At 40.7% G+C, this 20,376-nt stretch overlaps 1 protein-coding gene across 1 annotated transcript in view; it reads right to left on the reverse strand.

The window, feature by feature from the left end:
- Positions 1-20,376, reverse strand: part of ASTN2 (astrotactin 2) — a 1,089,443-nt gene that overhangs the window by 77,236 nt on the left and 991,831 nt on the right. The window contains exon 19 of the mRNA XM_069748558.1: positions 9,548-9,689. Coding sequence (XP_069604659.1) covers positions 9,548-9,689 — 142 coding nt within the window. The remainder of the gene's footprint in view (positions 1-9,547; positions 9,690-20,376) is intronic.

Consider the following 20,376-nt stretch of genomic DNA (forward strand, 5'->3'; position numbering starts at 1 on the left):
CATTTACTATATAATTGTCTAAGGGTCACTTCCATCTGTCCTTCTGTCTGTCTGTCTGTCAAGGTTATTCATTCGCTGATTGATCTCGGCAGCTGCCTGTCATGGCTGCCGCGACCAATCAGCGACGGCCACAGTCTGGAAGAAAATGGCCGCTCCTTCCTCCCCGCAGTCAGCGCCCGGCGCCCGCATAGTCCCCTCTGGTCAGCGCACACACAGGGTAATGGCAGCGTAGACCGCGATGTAATGCACTCGGTTACCGCTGCTATTAACCCTGTGTGACCAACTTTTTACTATTCATGCTGCCTATGCAGCATGAATAGTAAAAATATCTAATGTTAAAAATAATTTAAAAAATAAAAAATAGTTACATACTCACCATCCGGAGCCCTCCCTTCCCCCCCGGATCAGGAACCGGCCTTTCCCGCTCTGCGCGACGCCCCGGTGACGGCTGCATGCATTGCGGTCTCGCGAGATGATGACGTACGGTCTCGCTAGACCGCAATGCAATCTTCAGACCGGAGCGCGCGACAAGCATCGGGAACCGGACGCTTTGATCTGGAGGCTCCAGGAGGTGAGTATGTAACTATTTTTTATTTTAATTCTTTTTCTTAACAGGGATATGGTGCATACTACGTGACTGTGCTGTATACTACGTGACTGAGCAGTATACTACGTGGCTCTGTGCTGTATACTACGTGGCTCTGTGCAATATACTACGTGGCTCTGTGCTGTATACTACGTGACTCTGTGCTGTATATTATGTGGCTCTGTGCTGTATACTACGTGGCTCTGTGCTGTATACTACGTGACTCTGTGCTGTATACTACGTGGCTGGGAAATATACTATGAGGCTGGCCAATATACTATGTGACTGGGCAAGCTGGGCAATATGCTATGTCACTGGGCAATATACTACATGAACTATGTGGCTGGGCAATATACTACGTGGCTGGGCAATATACTATGTGGCTGGGCAATATACTATGTGACTGGGCAAGCTGGGCAATATACTATGTGGCTGGGCAATATACTATGTGACTGGGCAAGCTGGGCAATATACTACGTGGCTGGGCAATATACTATGTGGGCTGGGCAATATACTACGTGGCTGGACAATATACTACGTGGCTGGGCAATATACTACGTGGCTGGACAATATACTACGTGGCTGGGCAATATACTACATGGCTGGGCAATATACTATGTGACTGGGCAATATACTATGTGGCTGGGCAATATACTACGTGACTGGGCAATATACTACGTGGCTGGGCAATATACTACGTGGCTGGGAAATATACTACGTGACTGGGCAATATACTACGTGGCTGGGCAATATACTACGTGGCTGGGCAATATACTACGTCGTTGGGCAATATACTACGTGGCTGGGCAATATACTACGTGGTTGGGCAATATACTAAATGGACATACATATTCTAGAATACCCGATGCATTAGAATTGGGCCACCATCTAGTTAGACATATTGATCTTGTAGTCAATCTTGCTTTCTTCAATCCAGGGTAATATTAGTAATATATCCCTATCTGGTGCTTGGCGGCAGGGACGGAAGGGCCTGTGTGATTTCAAATGCCAAGGCTGAAATTCAGTCCCTGTCTGTACCTGCTCAGGATATTCATCAATATCTAAAAACTTTGTTATTCACTACACCGAGTGTATACCCTTGTCAGTGATCCCATACGGTGGGTTGATAACAAAGTGCCCTTGTGCCTTCCTATTTCTAGTTCCCTTATTAACGGCTCTAGATCATACAAACAGTTAGCTTGTCGGCAGATTTACGATAAAGTGCTCTAGGGTCTTCCTGTTCCCAACACTCTAGGAGATCAGCCCTGAGTTGTATTGGCAGCAGGGCTAATCTCCTTCACTGCATTTAGAAATTCCCTAAACCCTGCGCGTTTCATCATGAGTGGTGACTGCCATGGTCATCAGGGGCTAGCAGTATTTAAAGATGGCAAAACTTTAGTTACATTTAATTGTCCTTAGTTGAAATATTGGCATGCTTGCAGGCCGCATTCGGTGGCCAAACCAGCATGTATTTACGGAAAGGATTGTCCTGCCCATTCCTCCCCTCCCAGTTAAAGAGCCAATCACTTGGCATCGATATATCTTGTATATTTAGCTCCCAACCTATCTCGTTCTCCTCTATGCCGGAAGCTCGTCCTCTCCAACCAATGAGCAAAGAGGGTGTTTCCTCTCATCACCTCCTATCATCGGCGGTTACTTATGTCATGGCTCAAACCCCAGTGGTATCTCTCGCTGTCTGTGTCTGGAGGCTGTACCACCCTTGGGAGGGGTTACTGATCCTCTTCCAATCGGTGTGAGCCAAGGCACCTCCTTCCCTTACCTTCTATCTTCGTTGACTGCATGTGCTGGGTTTCCATTTGTGGTGGTACATCCCTCCATCCCTATCCGGATATTGCTGCTGCTCTGTATAGAGGATCGTCCATCCCCTCCAGTCATAATGAGACATTTCTCTAATGTAGTGGGTGCTCGGTAATCCACCTTTTACAAGCTTCTAGTAATCCTTTTGTTGTGGTTTGATTCTATTAAAATCCACCTGGTATGAGCTTCTGATAATCCTTTTGTTGTGGTGTGATTCTGTAAAGATCATTGATTTCAATGGTTCTATACCATGCTATTCAGTATGATCATTATCGAATTCTTAATTCACCTTTCTGTGTCATAATGACGCTAAACATCATTCATGAAAACCTTAGATTATTGGCTCTTAGGGATAATATATCAATGCTTTGATGTTACCTTCAGTATAATTTACCAGTATGGCACTAGCAATAAGGTACGATTTATATGTGGAAAACTATCGTGCTCAAATGGGAGGGGGGAGGGGATGGTGAAGGGGGGAAAAAGGGGGGGGGGAAATAATCTTGACGTAGTCTTTAAATGCACGCTGGTTTGATATGTAATAAAGAAAAATTTCATTTTCATTATTATGAAGGATTTGAGCAAGAGTCTCCTATATAAAATGGTTATTGGACGCCAGGAGGCATTTATTGATCAATGAAACATGAAAAAGAAAGGGATTCATTGATCCCTTTGGGGCAATCAATCGCAGTTTGTGCATCCATTTGCATTCCTTTTGGAGGAGTAACTGATCCCAGTTGTCTCCTCTTAGGGGAGGAAGCACGACCTCGATGACCTGGAACTGTAAGGCAAATGGATTATCAGGGTGTGGTTCAAGCATGTGCCTGGCAAGTGTGATCTGTTCCTTTCATCTGATATAGCCTACATGGTCAAGAATGCGTTTTCCAAGTTCTTTTTTTTTTTGCCTATGTAATTTCATGGGCAATAGCAAGTTGTCATATACATCACGCCTTTTGTTTTGCAGTTTGCAAATTCTCGATTTATAAATCGTTCATTGGTTGCCGCCTCACTGATGAACGTCTTGCTCTTACAAATATAATTGCAGTCATCACATTTAAAGGTACCCATTTTTTTGTTGATATCATCTAGCCAGGTTTTTCCTTTCCACAAAGTGACTGTGGGTTAAATTGTCTCTGAGGTTCCTACCTCTTCTATAGGTGACTCTGGATGTGTTCGACAGGAGATCACCCAGATCTCGATCTGCCTTAAGTATTCCCCATAAATCTTGCAGTATATTCTGTACTTCATTATTCAGATCATCAAAAGTGCCAATAAGATGGATGTCGGCAGTGGTGTCCTCTCTGTTTCTTGGTGACAAAAGGGAGTCATGATTCTGCGACAGTGTAAACCTATAAGCCTCACTTATGACATTTCTTGTGTAGGCTTTCTAAAGAAAACATTCTTGTAAATCCCTTGATTTATCGATATGATCAGCCATAGTACAACAGTTTCGCCTCAATCTAATGTACTGGCCTTTCGGTATCCCTTTACATAATGGAGCTGGGTGATGGCTCTCCCAGGATAATAAACCATTTGTGGTGGTCGGTTTACGATAAAGGATTGTCTCAAGATGTCCATTCATTTTGTTTATTATAGTGATATCCAAAAAGTTGAGGCGATCCATCTGGATCTCACTGGTAAAAAAAAAGGCCAATTTCATTTTGGTTGAGGTGGTTCACAAACTCTCAGTGAATTTGTTTTCTGTATCTCTCCATAATATGAATGTGTCATCAATATACTTAACCCATAGTAAAATAAACAAGGTATATTGTTCTGACACCTCAGAGAAAATGATCCTGTACTTCCACCATCACATATAGAGATTTGCGAAACTTGATGCGCAGCTGCTCCCCATCGCTGTCCTGAGCTTGTAACTCTAAATATAATAGGCTAAATACTTCCCATTCCCAACTAAGAGGAGCATAAAAGCCACCAATGCTATGGGCAAAGTGTATTGATGACACGTTACTATTATAGACAAATACGGAAAACAAATTCACTGAGTTTGTGAACCACCTCAACCAAAATGAAACTGACCTGTTTTTTTTACCAGTGAGATCCAGATGGATTGCCTCAACTTTTTGGATATCACTATAATAAACAAAATAAAAGGACATCTTGTGACAACCCTTTATCGTAAACTGACAGCCACAAATGACTTTTTATCCTGGAGAGCCATCACCCAGCTCCATTATATAAAAGAATACCGAAAGGCCAGTCCATTAGATTGAGGCAAAACTGTTGTACAATTGCAGAGCTGCAGCAACCCCTAGATAGGGAGTACATGATGTACCAAAACAAATGGAAACCCAACACACGCAGTCAACGAAGATAGAAGATAAGGGAAGGAGGTACCTTGGCTTACACTGATTGGAAGAGGATGACTAATCCCTCCCAAGGGTGGTACAGCCTTCAGACACAGAGAGCGATAGATACAACCAGGGGTTGAGCAATGACATAAGTAACTGCCAATGACAAGAGGTGATGGTAGGAAATGTCCTCTTTGCTTATTGGTTGGAGAGGACGAGCCTCCGACAAAGAGGCAAACAAGATAGGTTGGGAACTAAATATGCAAGATATATCCCTGTCGAGTGATTGACCCTTTAACTGGGAGGGGAGGAATGGGCAGGACAATCCTCCCAATAAATACATGCTGGTTTGGCCGCTGAACGTTGCCTGCAACCATGCTGATATTCAACTAAGGACCATAAGAGTTAACTGAAGTTTTACCATGCTTAAATACTGCTAGCCCCGGATGACCATGGCACTCACCACTCATGATGAAACGTGTAGGGTTTTGAGGAACTACTAAATGTAGTGAAGGAGATTAGCCCAGCTGCCAATACAACTCAGGTTCTGATCTCCTAGAGTGTTGGGAACAGGGAGACACTAGAGCACTTTATCGTAAATCTGCCGACAACCTAATTGTTTATATGATCCAGAGCCGTTTAATCAGGGCACTGGAAACAGGAAGGCACAAGGCCACTTTGTTATCAACCCACCGTATGGGATCACTGACAAGGGTATACACTCGGTGTAGTGAATAACACAGCTTTTGGTTATTGAATAATATCCCAAGTACCAATATTACAGTATGTGGATATTGATAACATCCCTGAGACCACACTCGCAACTGCAGTCATTCCTTAGTGGATTGATTTTAAAGGAGATAAAATTGTTAAAATAGTGATTATTGTTAATTTTAAATTTTAAACAAAGTTAAATTTTATTTATATCACTCCATATGGACTAGTCAGTGAAATTACATTGAAAGGTACTACAGTACCAAATTTCAAACAATATGAAAGTTGAGGCACATATAATCTATGTAAAGTATCACTTGATGGGAGTGTATAATAATTATTAAGGATGCTAGATAAAAATAATATATTGCTGCTCGAGACAGCAAGAGAATAATAACAAGCAAATAAAAAAGATCAATTATGATAGAAAGTGCAAGCAGCCATGAAGTGCATGTAAAATTATTTCAAGGTGATATACAAATGAAAAGCCAATGTACAATCCAAGGCTGAGTCACAAAAATTCATTTAATAACCAATTCAAGCTGCCAAATTTCAATTAAAGGGGTTGTCCCATTTGGAACGTTAAAGAAGCATTCCAGAATTGTTTTTAAAATTGATCCTTTCACTAGACACGCATAATATATAACATAACTAGTCCTACCTTATTTAGATACCCTTCTCTATCTGCAATTTCACAGTGTGGTTTGCTTCAGTTAGATCATGTCATTTCATGGTGACTGATTGAAAATTACATGGCTTTATGCTACATGAAGGGGGTCCCCATCCCAGCCAATAAAAGGTGTATGATATAATTGCATTGAAAGTACCTAAAAAAAAGTTATACACAGGGAGAAACTCCTTTCGCAGTTAATGATGATGACTATAATAAAAATAACTTCTTACTATTTTTGGGGAATTGTAAAGTATATTTGTTCAGCTTATTGTTAAGAAATCTAAAAATGTGATATTTCGGTCAGACTGACTAAACCTTCTCAAATATTGGATTTCAAGAGCTAATAAGAATTCAAAAGAGAAGCACTGTGAGTGGCGGAACAACAGTTGCCTTTGCAATATGAAAAGGAGTGCCAGGAAGACATAAGCGGATTAATTCATGGGACTATGATCCAGTATCCACATCAGTGGCATCTGGCATCTCGATGGGAGGTTTCTTACCTTCCGGCATCCCCGACGTGGCTTTTGATTAGCCAGGGCTGCCACACAGAAGATGATGTTGCGTCAGCTCTGAGAAATCAAATGCCGTGACTGGAACTCCTGAAGGTGAGACTTTTGTGGCCTTTTGTCTAGCCACCAGCTACCACTGACCTAGACACTGGAACCCCATGAATCGATCTGCTCATCTTTAATTGCCAAGTTCTTTTGAGTATGGTACAATGTTTAGGACTCTACTTGAGTACCTTACATTGTGGCATGTGCCCTCTTCTGCCTAATGATGATGACTAGACAGCTTCTGCCATACAGTTCTAATGGAGGCAATCACAGTTTGGCCTCCTAATTGTATATTTATTTGTAAAATATTTGCCTATTCAGATGACTATAACAGGCAGAATCACCACAGTGTCATTCTAGCAGACAAAGGTGGTACTGGCGCTGGCTGGTCTGGTGATACTGGACTGATGTATCATAGGATTTATAGCATGGAGGAATAACATACAGGACAAGAGATAGGAATCAATATGGAGGCTGAAAGGAAGGACACAGGAGGCTGAATAGCATGGACGTAAGTACACAAGAGATATAAGAGGGGCAGAATGTGACAATCAGGTGCGGTGCAGTTATAGAAAAAAATGTGTGTGTATTGATTCATATATTATGCCTCTACCCTGTGCCAGTCATTACACTGGCTACCCATCCACTCCAGAATCCAGTACAAAACTACTACCCTCATCCACAAAGCACTCCATGGCTCAGCACCACCCTACATCTCCTCCCTGGTATCAGTCTACCACCCTACCCGTGCCCTCCGCTCCGCTAATGACCTCAGGTTAGCATCCTCAATAATCAGAACCTCCCACTCCCGTCTCCAAGACTTTACACGTGCTGCGCCGATTCTTTGGAATGCACTACCTAGGTTAATACGATTAATCCCCAATCCCCACAGTTTTAAGCGTGCCCTAAAAACTCATTTGTTCAGACTGGCCTACCGCCTCAATGCATTAACCTAACGATCCCTGTGTGGCCTATTTATAATAAAAAAAAAAAAAAAAGGTTCCTCGCATCATGTTCTCATACACTTTATGCAGTATTAGCCCTCTGTGTCTGTACTGCTACATACTTAGGCAGGTAACTGGTTCATGCAGCTTTACATGAACACCTGAGCCTTACACTATAGCTGGTCCGAATAACTAAAGCAATTGTTACCATCCACCTCTCGTGTCTCCCCTTTTCCCCATAGTTTGTAAGCTTGCGAGCAGGGCCCTCACTCCTCCTGGTATCTGTTTTGAACTGTATTTCTGTTATGCTGTAATGTCTATTGTCTGTACAAGTCCCCTCTATAATTTGTAAAGCGCTGCGGAATATGTTGGCGCTATATAAATAAAAATTATTATTATTATTATTATTATTATATTACCTCATTTTAAGGGAACCTGTAAGCAAGTTATTACATATGGAAGAAGTTGTATAGCTATAGACGCTTGTCCACTAATAAAAACAATACCTTTCATGTGAAGACTAGTGAAAATCAGCACAAATAATTTATAATATCCTTGTATTCGTACCGAATAACAAATCCATCGCAAGTGTCACACTTCCGCTGACTCGCCAAGATAATGGGCGCTGTTACTTCAGAGCTTCCCGGGTTGAATACCCCACCTGTGGCACGCACACATAGAGGAGGTAACGACAATCATAGGAAGATGACAATCCATTCAGGTACAAGGTCAGTTCACCCGAGGGTCATAACCTGGCTTCTCCGAACATCTCCATGGAAACAGGTGACCAGCGTTTCCCAATCCTGGCTTTTTCTAAACGTATTCATGGTTCAGTGATGGTCAATGGAGCTGTATTCTCCCAACCGGGGTAAAGGTCCCCTAGGTTCTTTCCTGTAGAATGATAGATCTGTGTCCCTCATGATGGAGCCATGATGTTTTGGCTGCAGTCCTGTAGAGTCCCTGGATATTTGGATGTCTTGGTTGCATCTCTGCTTCTCTCTCTGTCTCTCTAAACAGAGGCATGTAACCTATTTTTCTACTTAACAAGTGTCCTTCATTCAGTATTTACATAAAGGGTAAGAATGGAGATGAGATCAAGTAGCATTACTTTATTATTTAATGTATTTGCATAGTTTTTCAGCCTCTGTTTTTGAAGTCAACAACTATCTGGCCTACACAATGCATAACTAGCATATCAGTAAACATTACTAGTCATCAGGAATAAGAGCACACTATGTTATATAAAATATAAGTTTACAAGTCAATATTTCAGGCATACACAAACAACAGTTTTTTTTCTTGACCAGCCAGAAAGAAATGCTTAAATTCAAAAGTCAACATATAGATAACAGCCTATTCTTTCTGAATTGCTAAAAATAGTTGCTTGGTAATTAAGAAACAATGCTAGGGAGGAGGATAGGGACAGAGAGGAATAAACTAAAAGGGAATAGGGCCAAGAGATAAACACAAGCAGTACAGCAAACCATAGATCACTACTACAACTCCAATACAACTACTTAGATTTAGCACACAGCACAGGAAGACAAATCTTTCACCGGCAGGGACAAGAAGGTCTGGCCAACTTATACAGGAAGAAGTAATGACAAGATCAGGAGTAGCTGAAATAAAGCTGCATGTTTCTGACCAGCATAGAAAGGGTCGTTTAGCTCTTCAGCATCAGAGGAAACTAAATCCAGTTAATATGGGACACAAGTCATACCATCTCTAATGAAGACCTGCAATTCATTACCCGACATGACTGTCAAACTCCAGGTCTTCCAGGGGGACATTACACCCTCATGTCAGACACATAAAACATGCAAGCCCAACCTTACTATTCTGTCTATGAAGACAACATGGCTTGTCTGATGCCTAGGGTATAACGGATGCAGCTGTTCTCATAATATCATTTGCTTATTGATTTCCTTTTAGAATTGGTCTCAGCTTACTTGTAAATACTGTCTGCTTCCAAGCACTTGAAAATGACCGAGTAAAGATTGCTGTCTGATATCCCACCATGGCTTCTCCCAGCTGCAATGCACGCTGTACCCAAACCAGACAATAAATCATCGGTGAGGCTGAGCGACTCTCCTGGCAAGAGATGAAAGAAACAAAAAAATATTTAATACAGCTAATTACGTAATAATGATCATGGTCGAATATTATTAGAATCATAAGTGTAAGACATGTAGGACATCTGAAAGGGATGAGGGTTGAAATTTTAGAATCATAAGTGTAAGACATGTAGGACATCTGAAAGGGATGAGGGTTGAAATTACCAGAAAAGTACTGCCGAAATAGGACAGCCATTAGGACATAACATAAATAGAATAATTCACCATGTCAATCTATGTCATGTATATATGATCTATATGTGCACAAAAAAAAGTTTTCAATGGACGTCTTAGGCCAGAGTCACACTTGTGAGTGCAATCCAAGAAACTTGCGTGAGTCTCTCGCATCAATACCCAGTAGTTCTATGCAGCTGAACGCTCCGGTCCGAACCGCCGGCGGCAGTGCCGGGTATTGATGCGAGTTTCTCGCATTGCACTCGCAAGTGTGACACCAACCTTATTTGGTCACTTTCAACAACCCCTTATGTGTGTGGATATGTGCACAAGATGTCTTTTTCAGGCGGATTCTATCTGGAACCTGCCTGAAAAAGAGATAAAAATGCAATGTCAAAATGATGTGCATATGTTTTGTCTTTTATCACTTCTTTTAACTACTTCAGGCATTGAAAGCCACGAAGAAGATAAATGAAGTAACCGGTCGATTCTTTTGGTGGCTTCTGACAACGTTTTCCTGGAGCATCTTCTGGACTATTATTTCAGGGGCCCACTTAATAGCTCCAATACACAGAAATGATAAAAAGCCATCTGGGATGCTGACCCAGCTTTATACTGGATTCCACTCAGTTCAGAGTCACAACACCTTTGTGAATAACAAACTTCTAGTCAAACTAAAACTTGCAGAAAAATCTGAAGGATGGAGCTTTCAAGCCAGTTGTAGTTTCCAAAATAAATGAGAGATATTTTTCATACTGTCTTCATCAAAACCACCTGGCAAAGCCACCCAAATCCATAGCACACTATGCCCGACTAATCACGAGAAACATCAAACATTTTTTATCTAGTCCACAATGTCTCAATTTCGTGCCATGTCTTCTTTCCCCTTCTTAAAGAAGCACTCCTCTTCCTCCGCCTCCTCCTCTTCCTCCTCCTCCTCCTCCCATCAAGATTTGTATCCTCTTCATATATTGCAGTCATCATATTATACAGCACTGTGTACTTACAATTGCTCATTTTGACTTTCTACCCAGTTAGTTCTTCTCTTTTCCATTAGGTCTGTGACATCACTTGATTAAAAACTTATCAGCTGATTCCTTCTAAGCTCCAGGTAGCAATAGAACATCTATTTTTCCTACATGGGTCATCACTGCAAAGTACCTGACAGGGGGCGAGAAGTGGAACAGCTGAGTCAAGGCTTGAAGAGAGGGATGACTCATGCAGGGAAAAGAGACCTCTTGTTTCATCCTAAAGCTGGATTAAGCTCCTCAGTTATGTCATAGACCTAATAGAAAAGAGAAGAATTATCTTGGTAGAAAGGCAAAACGAGCAATTGTAAGTACACAGTGCTGTATAATAAGATGACTGAAATGTATTAAGGATGCCTCCTTAAGTGGATCCCTATTAGTATGTAAACTAAGAATCACGAAGTTTTCGAGAAGTACAACTACTTTCTGAAGTCCAGTAGTTATCAAATTTGTTGTCTGTTAATTTGGTGGTAACTACAATTCCCAGCATACACATAGACCTTTAGACCTACAGGATATGCTGGGAAATACAAGTATGCTGCTGTCAGGGTGTGCTGGGAGTTGTTGCTGAAGTGTTTAGACAAAACTAGGCACTGACCTGGTGGCAGCATTTACACTGGTGTATGGACTGAGCAGCAGCAACATTTACACTAAACTATAGACTGACCTGGCGACAACACTTACTAACTGGCAGCATTGGTAGCACTGGGTTATGGAATGACGCAACGGTAGCATTTACACTATACTATGTTGTGACCTTTGCGGCAGGGCATATAAAATGTGTGCAGAATTATTAGGCAGTGGGAATTTTGACCACACCATCATTGTATGCAGATTATCCAACTCCGAGCTGTATAAATGTGAATGCTTATTGGATGTATTTGTGTAACGATGAGCGAGGATGTGGGATGAGGATCTCAACACCTTTTATGAAGGTGAGCAGAGTTATCAAGCAGCTTGTTGTCTTCAGGCAGAAACCGCCATAAAGGAGATTTAACTGACTCTGAAAAGTTTAAAAAAAAAGGTAGAAAAATCTGAAACTAGATACCACTGAACAAGACAGAAAAGGCGAAACGTTTAGACTGGGCCAAGAAATATCTGAAGAAAGATTTTTCAAAGGCTTTATGGACTAATGAGATAAGAGTTACTCTTGAGAGACCAGATAGGTGGGCTCATGGCTGGATCAGTACCGGGCACACACCTCTGCTTTAACTGAGACGCCAGCAAGGTGGAGGTGGCACCGTTAGGGACTGGGATTATTAATGATGAGCTAGTTGGACCTTTTTGTGTTGAAGATGGGCTCAAAGTCCTCTCCCAAAGCTACTGCTAGCTTTTAGAAGTCACTTTCTTCCAGCAGTGGAGCAGGGAAAAGTCTGCATTTTTCAAGAAAATCAGGATTTTTCTGCAAGATAATGCTCCATCACGGCATTGAAGTCTCCATTGCTCATCTTCCAGGAAATGCCTTTAAAAGAAAAGAAAAGAATAATGACCTGGCCCCTTCCTCACCGGACCTAAACCCCATTGAGAACTTGTTGGCCAATATTAAATGGGAGGTTAAACGTACAGGAGAACAGGCGCCGCTCTGATCAGTATCTGGGGCTGTGGTTGGTGATGTCCAAAAAGTTGATAGTCAACAGATAAAGAAACTGACAAACTCCATAGATGGAGCTTATGACTGGTATTGATGGGCGGCTGTATTGGAAACTGATTTTTTTTATGCATTTTGTACATTTTGAGCAGTGGTTATTATTCTCATTTTTATTTTCACAGATGATCATACACAATTAAGATGGAAAATGTACCTTTTATATTTAGTTGGATAATAATTCTGCATACATAGATATTCTCCTAAGAGACAAAACCTTACATTTTCTTTCTTAAATGTTCAGGTTTCAGGTTTATTAACCTTTTAGATTGACTGACAGAACTGGAGTTGTTTAAAATAATTATCATCAAAAATACAAATTGCAGCATAACATTTGTACCAGACAATGGATTGACTGGCAACAGAAATTATACTAGACTATGGACTGACTACTGGCAGTGTTTACACTAGACAATGGACTGGCCAGTGGCAGTGTTATACTAGACTAAGGAGTGATTGGTAGCAGGGTTCACACTAGGGGGAGAGAGTTGCATTACAAAAATTGAAGAATAATGGGGCCTTTGTGAAGCAGACAAGGGGGGGAATGTGGTTCTGTGGCCACATGATCAATATCAAAAGGAAATTACATGCCAACTAAATGGGGGACATTGTTACGCTTTGCTACCCTCTGACCCAACAAATTTCTTTAAAGAACAAATTGATGCTCTTATTCATAGGGCCCTCTGTGACCACATTGTGACAAAAAAGGACGCAGACTTTCTGACTACTCCATCTCCAGTGATTCCCACCTTTTATGCATTGCCAAAAATACACAAGTCCTTAAATTAACCGCCTGGCAGACCAAACGTTTCCGGTATTGGTAGTATATTTGAACGGCCATGCATCTATGTTGACCACTTTCTACAGCCATTGGTCACTTCTTTGAAATTTTTTTTACCAGGGACTCATCACATCTTATGCAACTTGTGGAGGAGCTTGAAATTCCAGATGGAACGTACTTAGTTAAGGTACCATCACACTAAGCGACGCTGCAGCGATACCGACAACGATCCGGATCGCTGCAGCGTCGCTGTTTGGTCGCTGGAGAGCTGTCACACAGACAGCTCTCCAGCGACCAACGATGCCGGTAACCAGGGTAAACATCGGGTAACTAAGCGCAGGGCCGCGCTTAGTAACCCGATGTTTACCCTGGTTACCATCCTAAAAGTAAAAAAAAACAAACAGTACATACTTACCTACCGCTGTCTGTCCTCCAGCGCTGTGCTCTGCACTCCTCCTGCTCTGGCTGTGAGCACAGCGGCCGGAAAGCAGAGCGGTGACGTCACCGCTCTGCTTTCCGACTGACCGACGCTCACAGCCAGAGCAGGAGGAGTGCAGAGCACAGCGCTGGAGGACAGACAGCGGTAGGTAAGTATGTACTGTTTGTTTTTTTTTACTTTTAGGATGGTAACCAGGGTAAACATCGGGTTACTAAGCGCGGCCCTGCGCTTAGTTACCCGATGTTTACCCTGGTTACCAGTGAAGACATCGCTGAATCGGTGTCACACACGCCGATTCAGCGATGTCTGCGGGGAGTCCAGCGACCAAATAAAGTTCTGGACTTTCTTTCCCGACCAGCGACAGCACAGCAGGGGCCTGATCGCTGCTGCCTGTCACACTGGACGATATCGCTAGCGAGGACGCTGCAACGTCACGGATCGCTAGCGATATCGTCTAGTGTGACGGTACCTTTACTATGTATGTCGAATCCCTGTATACAAGTATTCCACACCAATCAGGTATGCAGGCTGTTAAATATTTTTTCAACAGAACTTCTGACCGGTCTTTAGGACTTAACAACTTTATTTTGAAATTACTTTATTTCATATTGGAAAAAAATTATGTTGTCTTTGACAGGAAGTTCTATAGACAGATATCCGGTACAGCTATGGGTGCACTCTGTGCACTCTTGTATGCCAACCTTTACTTAGGGTGGTGGGAGGAAACTATTGTCTATAAACATCGGGCCTTTGATTCAAATGTATAAACCTGGCAATGATATATAGATGATATTCTGATGTTGTGGATTGGTTCTTTGGAAGATTGCAATCGGTTCATTGAGGATCTCAATCATAGAAACCAAACCACAAAAGAAGATAACTTGGAATCCTAGATAAATCTGAACACCTAAACACCACAAGGATCCCTAAAATATAACTTTTATTTAACAACAATTAAAAAACTCTCTTATCATAAACAATCAAAAAATAATAAACAACAAGTTGTGTACCTGTTAGGTCCTAGGGAGTCACTACGCTTAATCCTACCTGACAGTGGGGGTTGGCACCCTAATTTACTGCGGTAGGCGCCCCCACTCGGCGTCGACTTACCCTCAAAAATCCCTAGAATTCCCTAATTAAGGAAACCTGAAAAAGTCCTGAAAACTCCCTGTAGGGAAAATACTACCTAACAGTGGGGCTAGGCACCCTAATATGAAGCGGTAGGCGCCCCCACTCCGCGTCGACTGACCCTAGGGTCCCTATAAAGTCCCTAAATCGGGATAGAAAGATAAAGAAATGTGCCAAAAAATACCCAAACACCCAAAAATAAGAAAACCAAAAAAATGGAAAAAATATAAAATCAAAAAAATCAAAAAAAGTGAGACAGTATCTCACCGCTTACGTAGATATACCCAAATATTCATATATCAGGCATCTGTAGCTAGAGCAAAGTCTGCCCCACCAAAATTGCAACGGATAGGTGAATGAGATACACCAGTCTCAATATAGGTGAATGAGATGCAACGATATCGATATTGTCCATAAAAATGAAACATATGAAACAAAGCTAAATAAGAAAAGCGCTCATTCAATATTAGTAGCAATAAGCAGGTGCTCAAGACATACATATATATTAGTAAAAGATACCTTTACTGTTTAAAGTGCGCACTGCAATATATTATATCCAAAAGTGGTATTAGTAAACAAATACTCAGGACACAGAGATAAAGCAATGTATCATACCATTACTATTTAAAGTGCATACTGCAATGTAATATGTCAGACACGACCCACAAGCCTGGGGTCCCCAGAGAGGCAATGTTTCTTATGGAAGGATACAATCATCCCCATCATCATAACGATAATATCATGACATTGATACTCATCTGCAGGCTTGTAGTATCCTTGTAGCACCGCTGGATAAATACAAAGATCACATCAAGCACTGGACAACAGTCGACGTCGAGTGGGGGCGCCCACCGCAGTAAATTAGGGTGCCAACCCCCACTGTAAGGTAGGATTAAGCGTAGTGACTCCCTAGGACCTAACAGGTACACAACTTGTTGTTTATTATTTTTTGATTGTTTATGATAAGAGAGTTTTTTAATTGTTGTTAAATAAAAGTTATATTTTAGGGATCCTTGTGGTGTTCAGGTGTTCGGATCTCAACCATAACCATTCTAACATCAAACTTACCTCTGTTGTTTAAGACTCTTCCATCGACTTTTTGGATATTAGACTCTCTATCGAGCATACTGGGATCATCTGTACTGTCGTAAGGCAACAGTGACAAATAGTCTCCTCCATTACACGAGTTTTCACCCTCGTCATCTTAAAAATGGGATCCCGAAAGGTCAAGTCCTTCGATTAAGGAGAAATTGCAGTAAAGATACCTAGTATTTAAATAAGCAAGAGATCTCTCCAACCGCTTTTTAAGAAGGGGCTATCCTCAGAGGACCATCTCAGGGGCATTCCAAAATGCACTCCAACAAGAGAAGAAAAGTTTATTTACGAAGAAGGTACGTGATTCCTCTCGTCCCCGCTCCCTAATTACCACCTACCAGGTCCTACCAGGTATACGAGACCAGGTATACGAGAGATGCCCTAATGTGGCTACCAGGTATCCATGAATTGGCCAATTTATGCGCTAAACGCTCTAATTTTTTAATATTTCTAGTGCAGTAATGCAGTTCAATTTTCATGTTTCATGTTTGCATGTTTTAGCGCCGCAGTGTGCTGCCTTATTTATTTGACTGTATACGAGTTGGTGACTCTAGGTTCAGCACCTGTTCACACTTAGTCTATGCTTGGATGTGACGGTCAGTTTTTTGAAATTTGTATTCACTAGCCTTCTGACTGAGCACTCCACCTCTTAGCCACATGTGTTTTAATCGCAGCAGGTCCCATACCCCTCCACAGAGAGAGAGAAATTTAGTCTAAGAAGAGGATTCACAGGTACCCATTCAGATCAAGACGTTTATTCTCAGTGAGGAAAGGAAAGTGTAGGACCTGGTATACGAGAGATGCCTTAATGTGGCTACCAGGTACACATGAATTGGCCAATTTATGCGCTAAACGCTCTCATTTTTCATATTTCTAGTGCAGTAATGCAGTTCAATTTTCATGTTTCATGTTTGCATGTTTTAGTGCTGCAGTGTGCTGCCTTATTTATTTGACTACACTAGACTATGGACTGACCAGTGGCAGTGTTTACACTAGACTATGGACTGACTGGAAGCAGTGTTTACACTAGACTATGGACTGACCAGTGGCACTGTTTACACTAGAGTATGGTCTGACCAGTGGCAGTGTTTACACTAGACTATGGAGTGACTGGTGGCAATATTTACACTACAGTTTGAGCTGACCTGATGGCATTGCTTACACCAGTCTGTGAACTGACTGAAAGCAGGGTTTACACTACACTGTGGACTGAGCTGGGAACATTGTTTACACTACACCATGGACTGACTGGTGGCAGCGTTTACACTAGCATATGAACAGACTGGTGGCAGTGTTTAAAGTGACACTTTTGTTTAGTCACCAGTATGTATAACACATAAACACCACCCTGCTATTTAATGCACAGAATTATTATGAGGACACTTTCCCCCACCATTACCACACAGCTACATACAAGAGGCTCACCAAGATGTTACTCATTACTAGACAGAAACTCCGGCCCGCTGCTCTCCCACAAGTGCTGATTGATACCATTTTCATTTTCAAATGGAGATACTGACTGTTGTAAAACGTTTTTTCTTGTTGTAGTTTTCAGACATCAGTGGCCGCCCAACAATCCCTTGAAAGCGCTGCTATCTGATCCTGGCCACAATGTGGACGGTCGACAGGTCATGCTGGCTGCCTGCCGCTTGAAAACTGATAGGTTATGGAAGTGGTCGGGCAGGCAGAGCCCCTAGAAGTAGGTGATGGGCCCCACTGCGTCAAATACAACATACTATGTGCAGCTCCTGGGGAGAGATAATTATAATCTACTGGTGAAATGGTTTTGCAGCCCACCGGAGATATCTCCTGGCCTCCGATGGACCAGTCCGAGCCTGCTCTGGCCGGATGTCCCTCATTCTGCAGGTCGGTTCCCAACCAAATATTCAAACAATAAGGGAGCGTCATTTTTAAAATAAGGACGTCGGCAATGCTCTAATATTGATATTGGATTAATTATTGATGTCAATAAATATTTTCTCTACTTTTGTCAAAAACCATTAGACAGTGGCTAACCCTTTTAAGTTACGTTTCCTAATAACTCCTATAAAAAAGTAATGAAAATAAAAAAATATTTGCACTCCGAGAAAAAATATTACGTTTATACATACTGTATATATATAATATATGTGTATAATATATATACATACACACTTCCAGAGGAGCTGATACTTTGTAGCTATTTATTTAGTTTACTTTAGTCCTGCGTACTTATGTTCTCCTCTACCAGGACCTAATGTGGACACATCTTCATCCCCAGCGATTCCTCATTCTCTTACCAGAAGCCAAACATTTTCCATATAAACTGTATTACCTCATTGGTGACAGATTTGTATTCTTTTCAATGGCTTATTTTCATGATTACCATTAGAATTTCTCCATTAACTTATTAGTTTATTGATTTATGGATGTGGCTTTTCCAAACAGATCACGGTGGCGCCAGCTACACTGTGACATTACGTATGCTGAAAATATATATTCGCCATGCAATTCTTGTTCTCATATATCAAAATGATCCCTGGCCCGTTCTGTTGCTTTCTTTTGTGTTTTATATATTGTATTTTGTAATAGAAAAATTTAAAGGGGCATTTTCACTCGTTTTAGAAATCTATTTTTTAATGTAGTGGAATCTTTATTAGAATTCACTAACTTTAAATAACTTTCATAAAGAAACATAATTCCACCCAAAATGTATAAATAAAATAGATATATTGATTCTAGACGTTAGAGAAGCATAACCAGTTTGATAATAAAGCTTTATTGCATTTTTTGCGCTTTGCTTTATTGAAATTTTCTAAATTTGCAATTGTATTGGTTGTCCCTAAATGTTTAATAGTCAAAGAAAAACACATATGGTTTCAAGATCAATTTTTTTTTCATGTGTATCTATATGCTACAGATGTTTGTCGTTTACAAATTTGCACAAAAATCATCTATCAACGGTTGCAGAGTTCAAGAACAGTAAATCAAAGGGAACATGTGTAATTGGAGGGTAGTAGATTTCAGAGCAGGAGAAGCTGAGCAGAATGATGTGCAAGTTTCTAGAAAAAAAAAATATATATATATAGCATCACGTGTATTTTGCTTCAATAAATTCCTGTTTTTTTATGCACTTAGGAGTCCAGTGCGCGGCTCTACTATCTTTGTACATAGAGTCATAAAGGAAAGCTTCCCAGTCACTGAACAGTTCAAGAAAAGCACATCCAGCCCATGAATGGCAGCGCTTCCCAGGACTCACATTCAAAGATGATATTTCATATTTTTTTATTTCATAACTTAAAATAGAAGAGATACAACGCGTTTCGGATACAGTATATATCCTTCTTCAGGTATCATAAAAACACAGTACAAATCCTACTATTATAAAATTCAATTACACTTATATAAAGTATCACACCTTTTATCCCAGTCTCAGAAACTTGATTTGGGGTGTGGACCAAATTCAGGAAAACACCCACTGATTGATACAGCCTTGTTAACATTGATGCAAGAAAGAGAGAAAAAAGAAAAATAAAATAAAATAAATAAATAAAAAAAATATATCAAAGGAAAAAAAAAAAAAAAAACACAAGAAGAAAATAAAAAAAAAAAAAATCACAAGAAAAAAAAAAAAAAAAAAAAACCAGAAGAAAAAAAAAAAAAAATCACAAGTAAAAAAAAAAAAAAAAAAAAAATCCTTTAAACTCTCCCTATGATATCATTCAATCCATTTGGAAATAATGTTCCCAAACGATATATCCAAAACGTTTCTTTCCTGTTTAAAAGAGCATTCCTGTTTGCAACTCCAGAGGGTATCTGCTCCACTGGAGTTACTTTTATGTTAAAAATTTTATTATGTTTAAGTAGTAGATGCCTTGAGAGACTATGTTTTAAAAAGCCATTTTTTGCTCTATTTCTGTGGCCATTAATGCGGGACCGCAGTGTCTGTACAGTGCGTCCCACATACTGCAAACCACAACTGCATGTGATGACATATACAACATGATCACTACTACAGGTGAGTCTTTGTGAGATTTCAAAGACATCACCAGTATTATTGCATTTAATAGTTTTAGCCCCATGATCTAGGATCCCACAGGTACAACATTTTTTGGAGTTACATTTAAAAACTCCGGTGCCTTGAAGAACTCCACATAAAGTTTGATCCTTATTTTTATAAATGTTTTTTCTTTTTGGATCCAACTGTTTTTTTTAATTTACTGGGGGCCACCAAATTTTTCAAAGTTTTCCCCCTTCTATATGTAATCCCTGGTTTATCAGGGAGATGTTTTACCAGGGATTACATATAGAAGGGGGAAAACTTTGAAAAATTTGGTGGCCCCCAGTAAATTAAAAAAACAGTTGGATCCAAAAAGAAAAAACATTTATAAAAAT

This window comes from Ranitomeya imitator, chromosome 2 (genome assembly GCF_032444005.1).
Source record: "Ranitomeya imitator isolate aRanImi1 chromosome 2, aRanImi1.pri, whole genome shotgun sequence".
Lineage (NCBI taxonomy): Eukaryota > Metazoa > Chordata > Amphibia > Anura > Dendrobatidae > Ranitomeya > Ranitomeya imitator.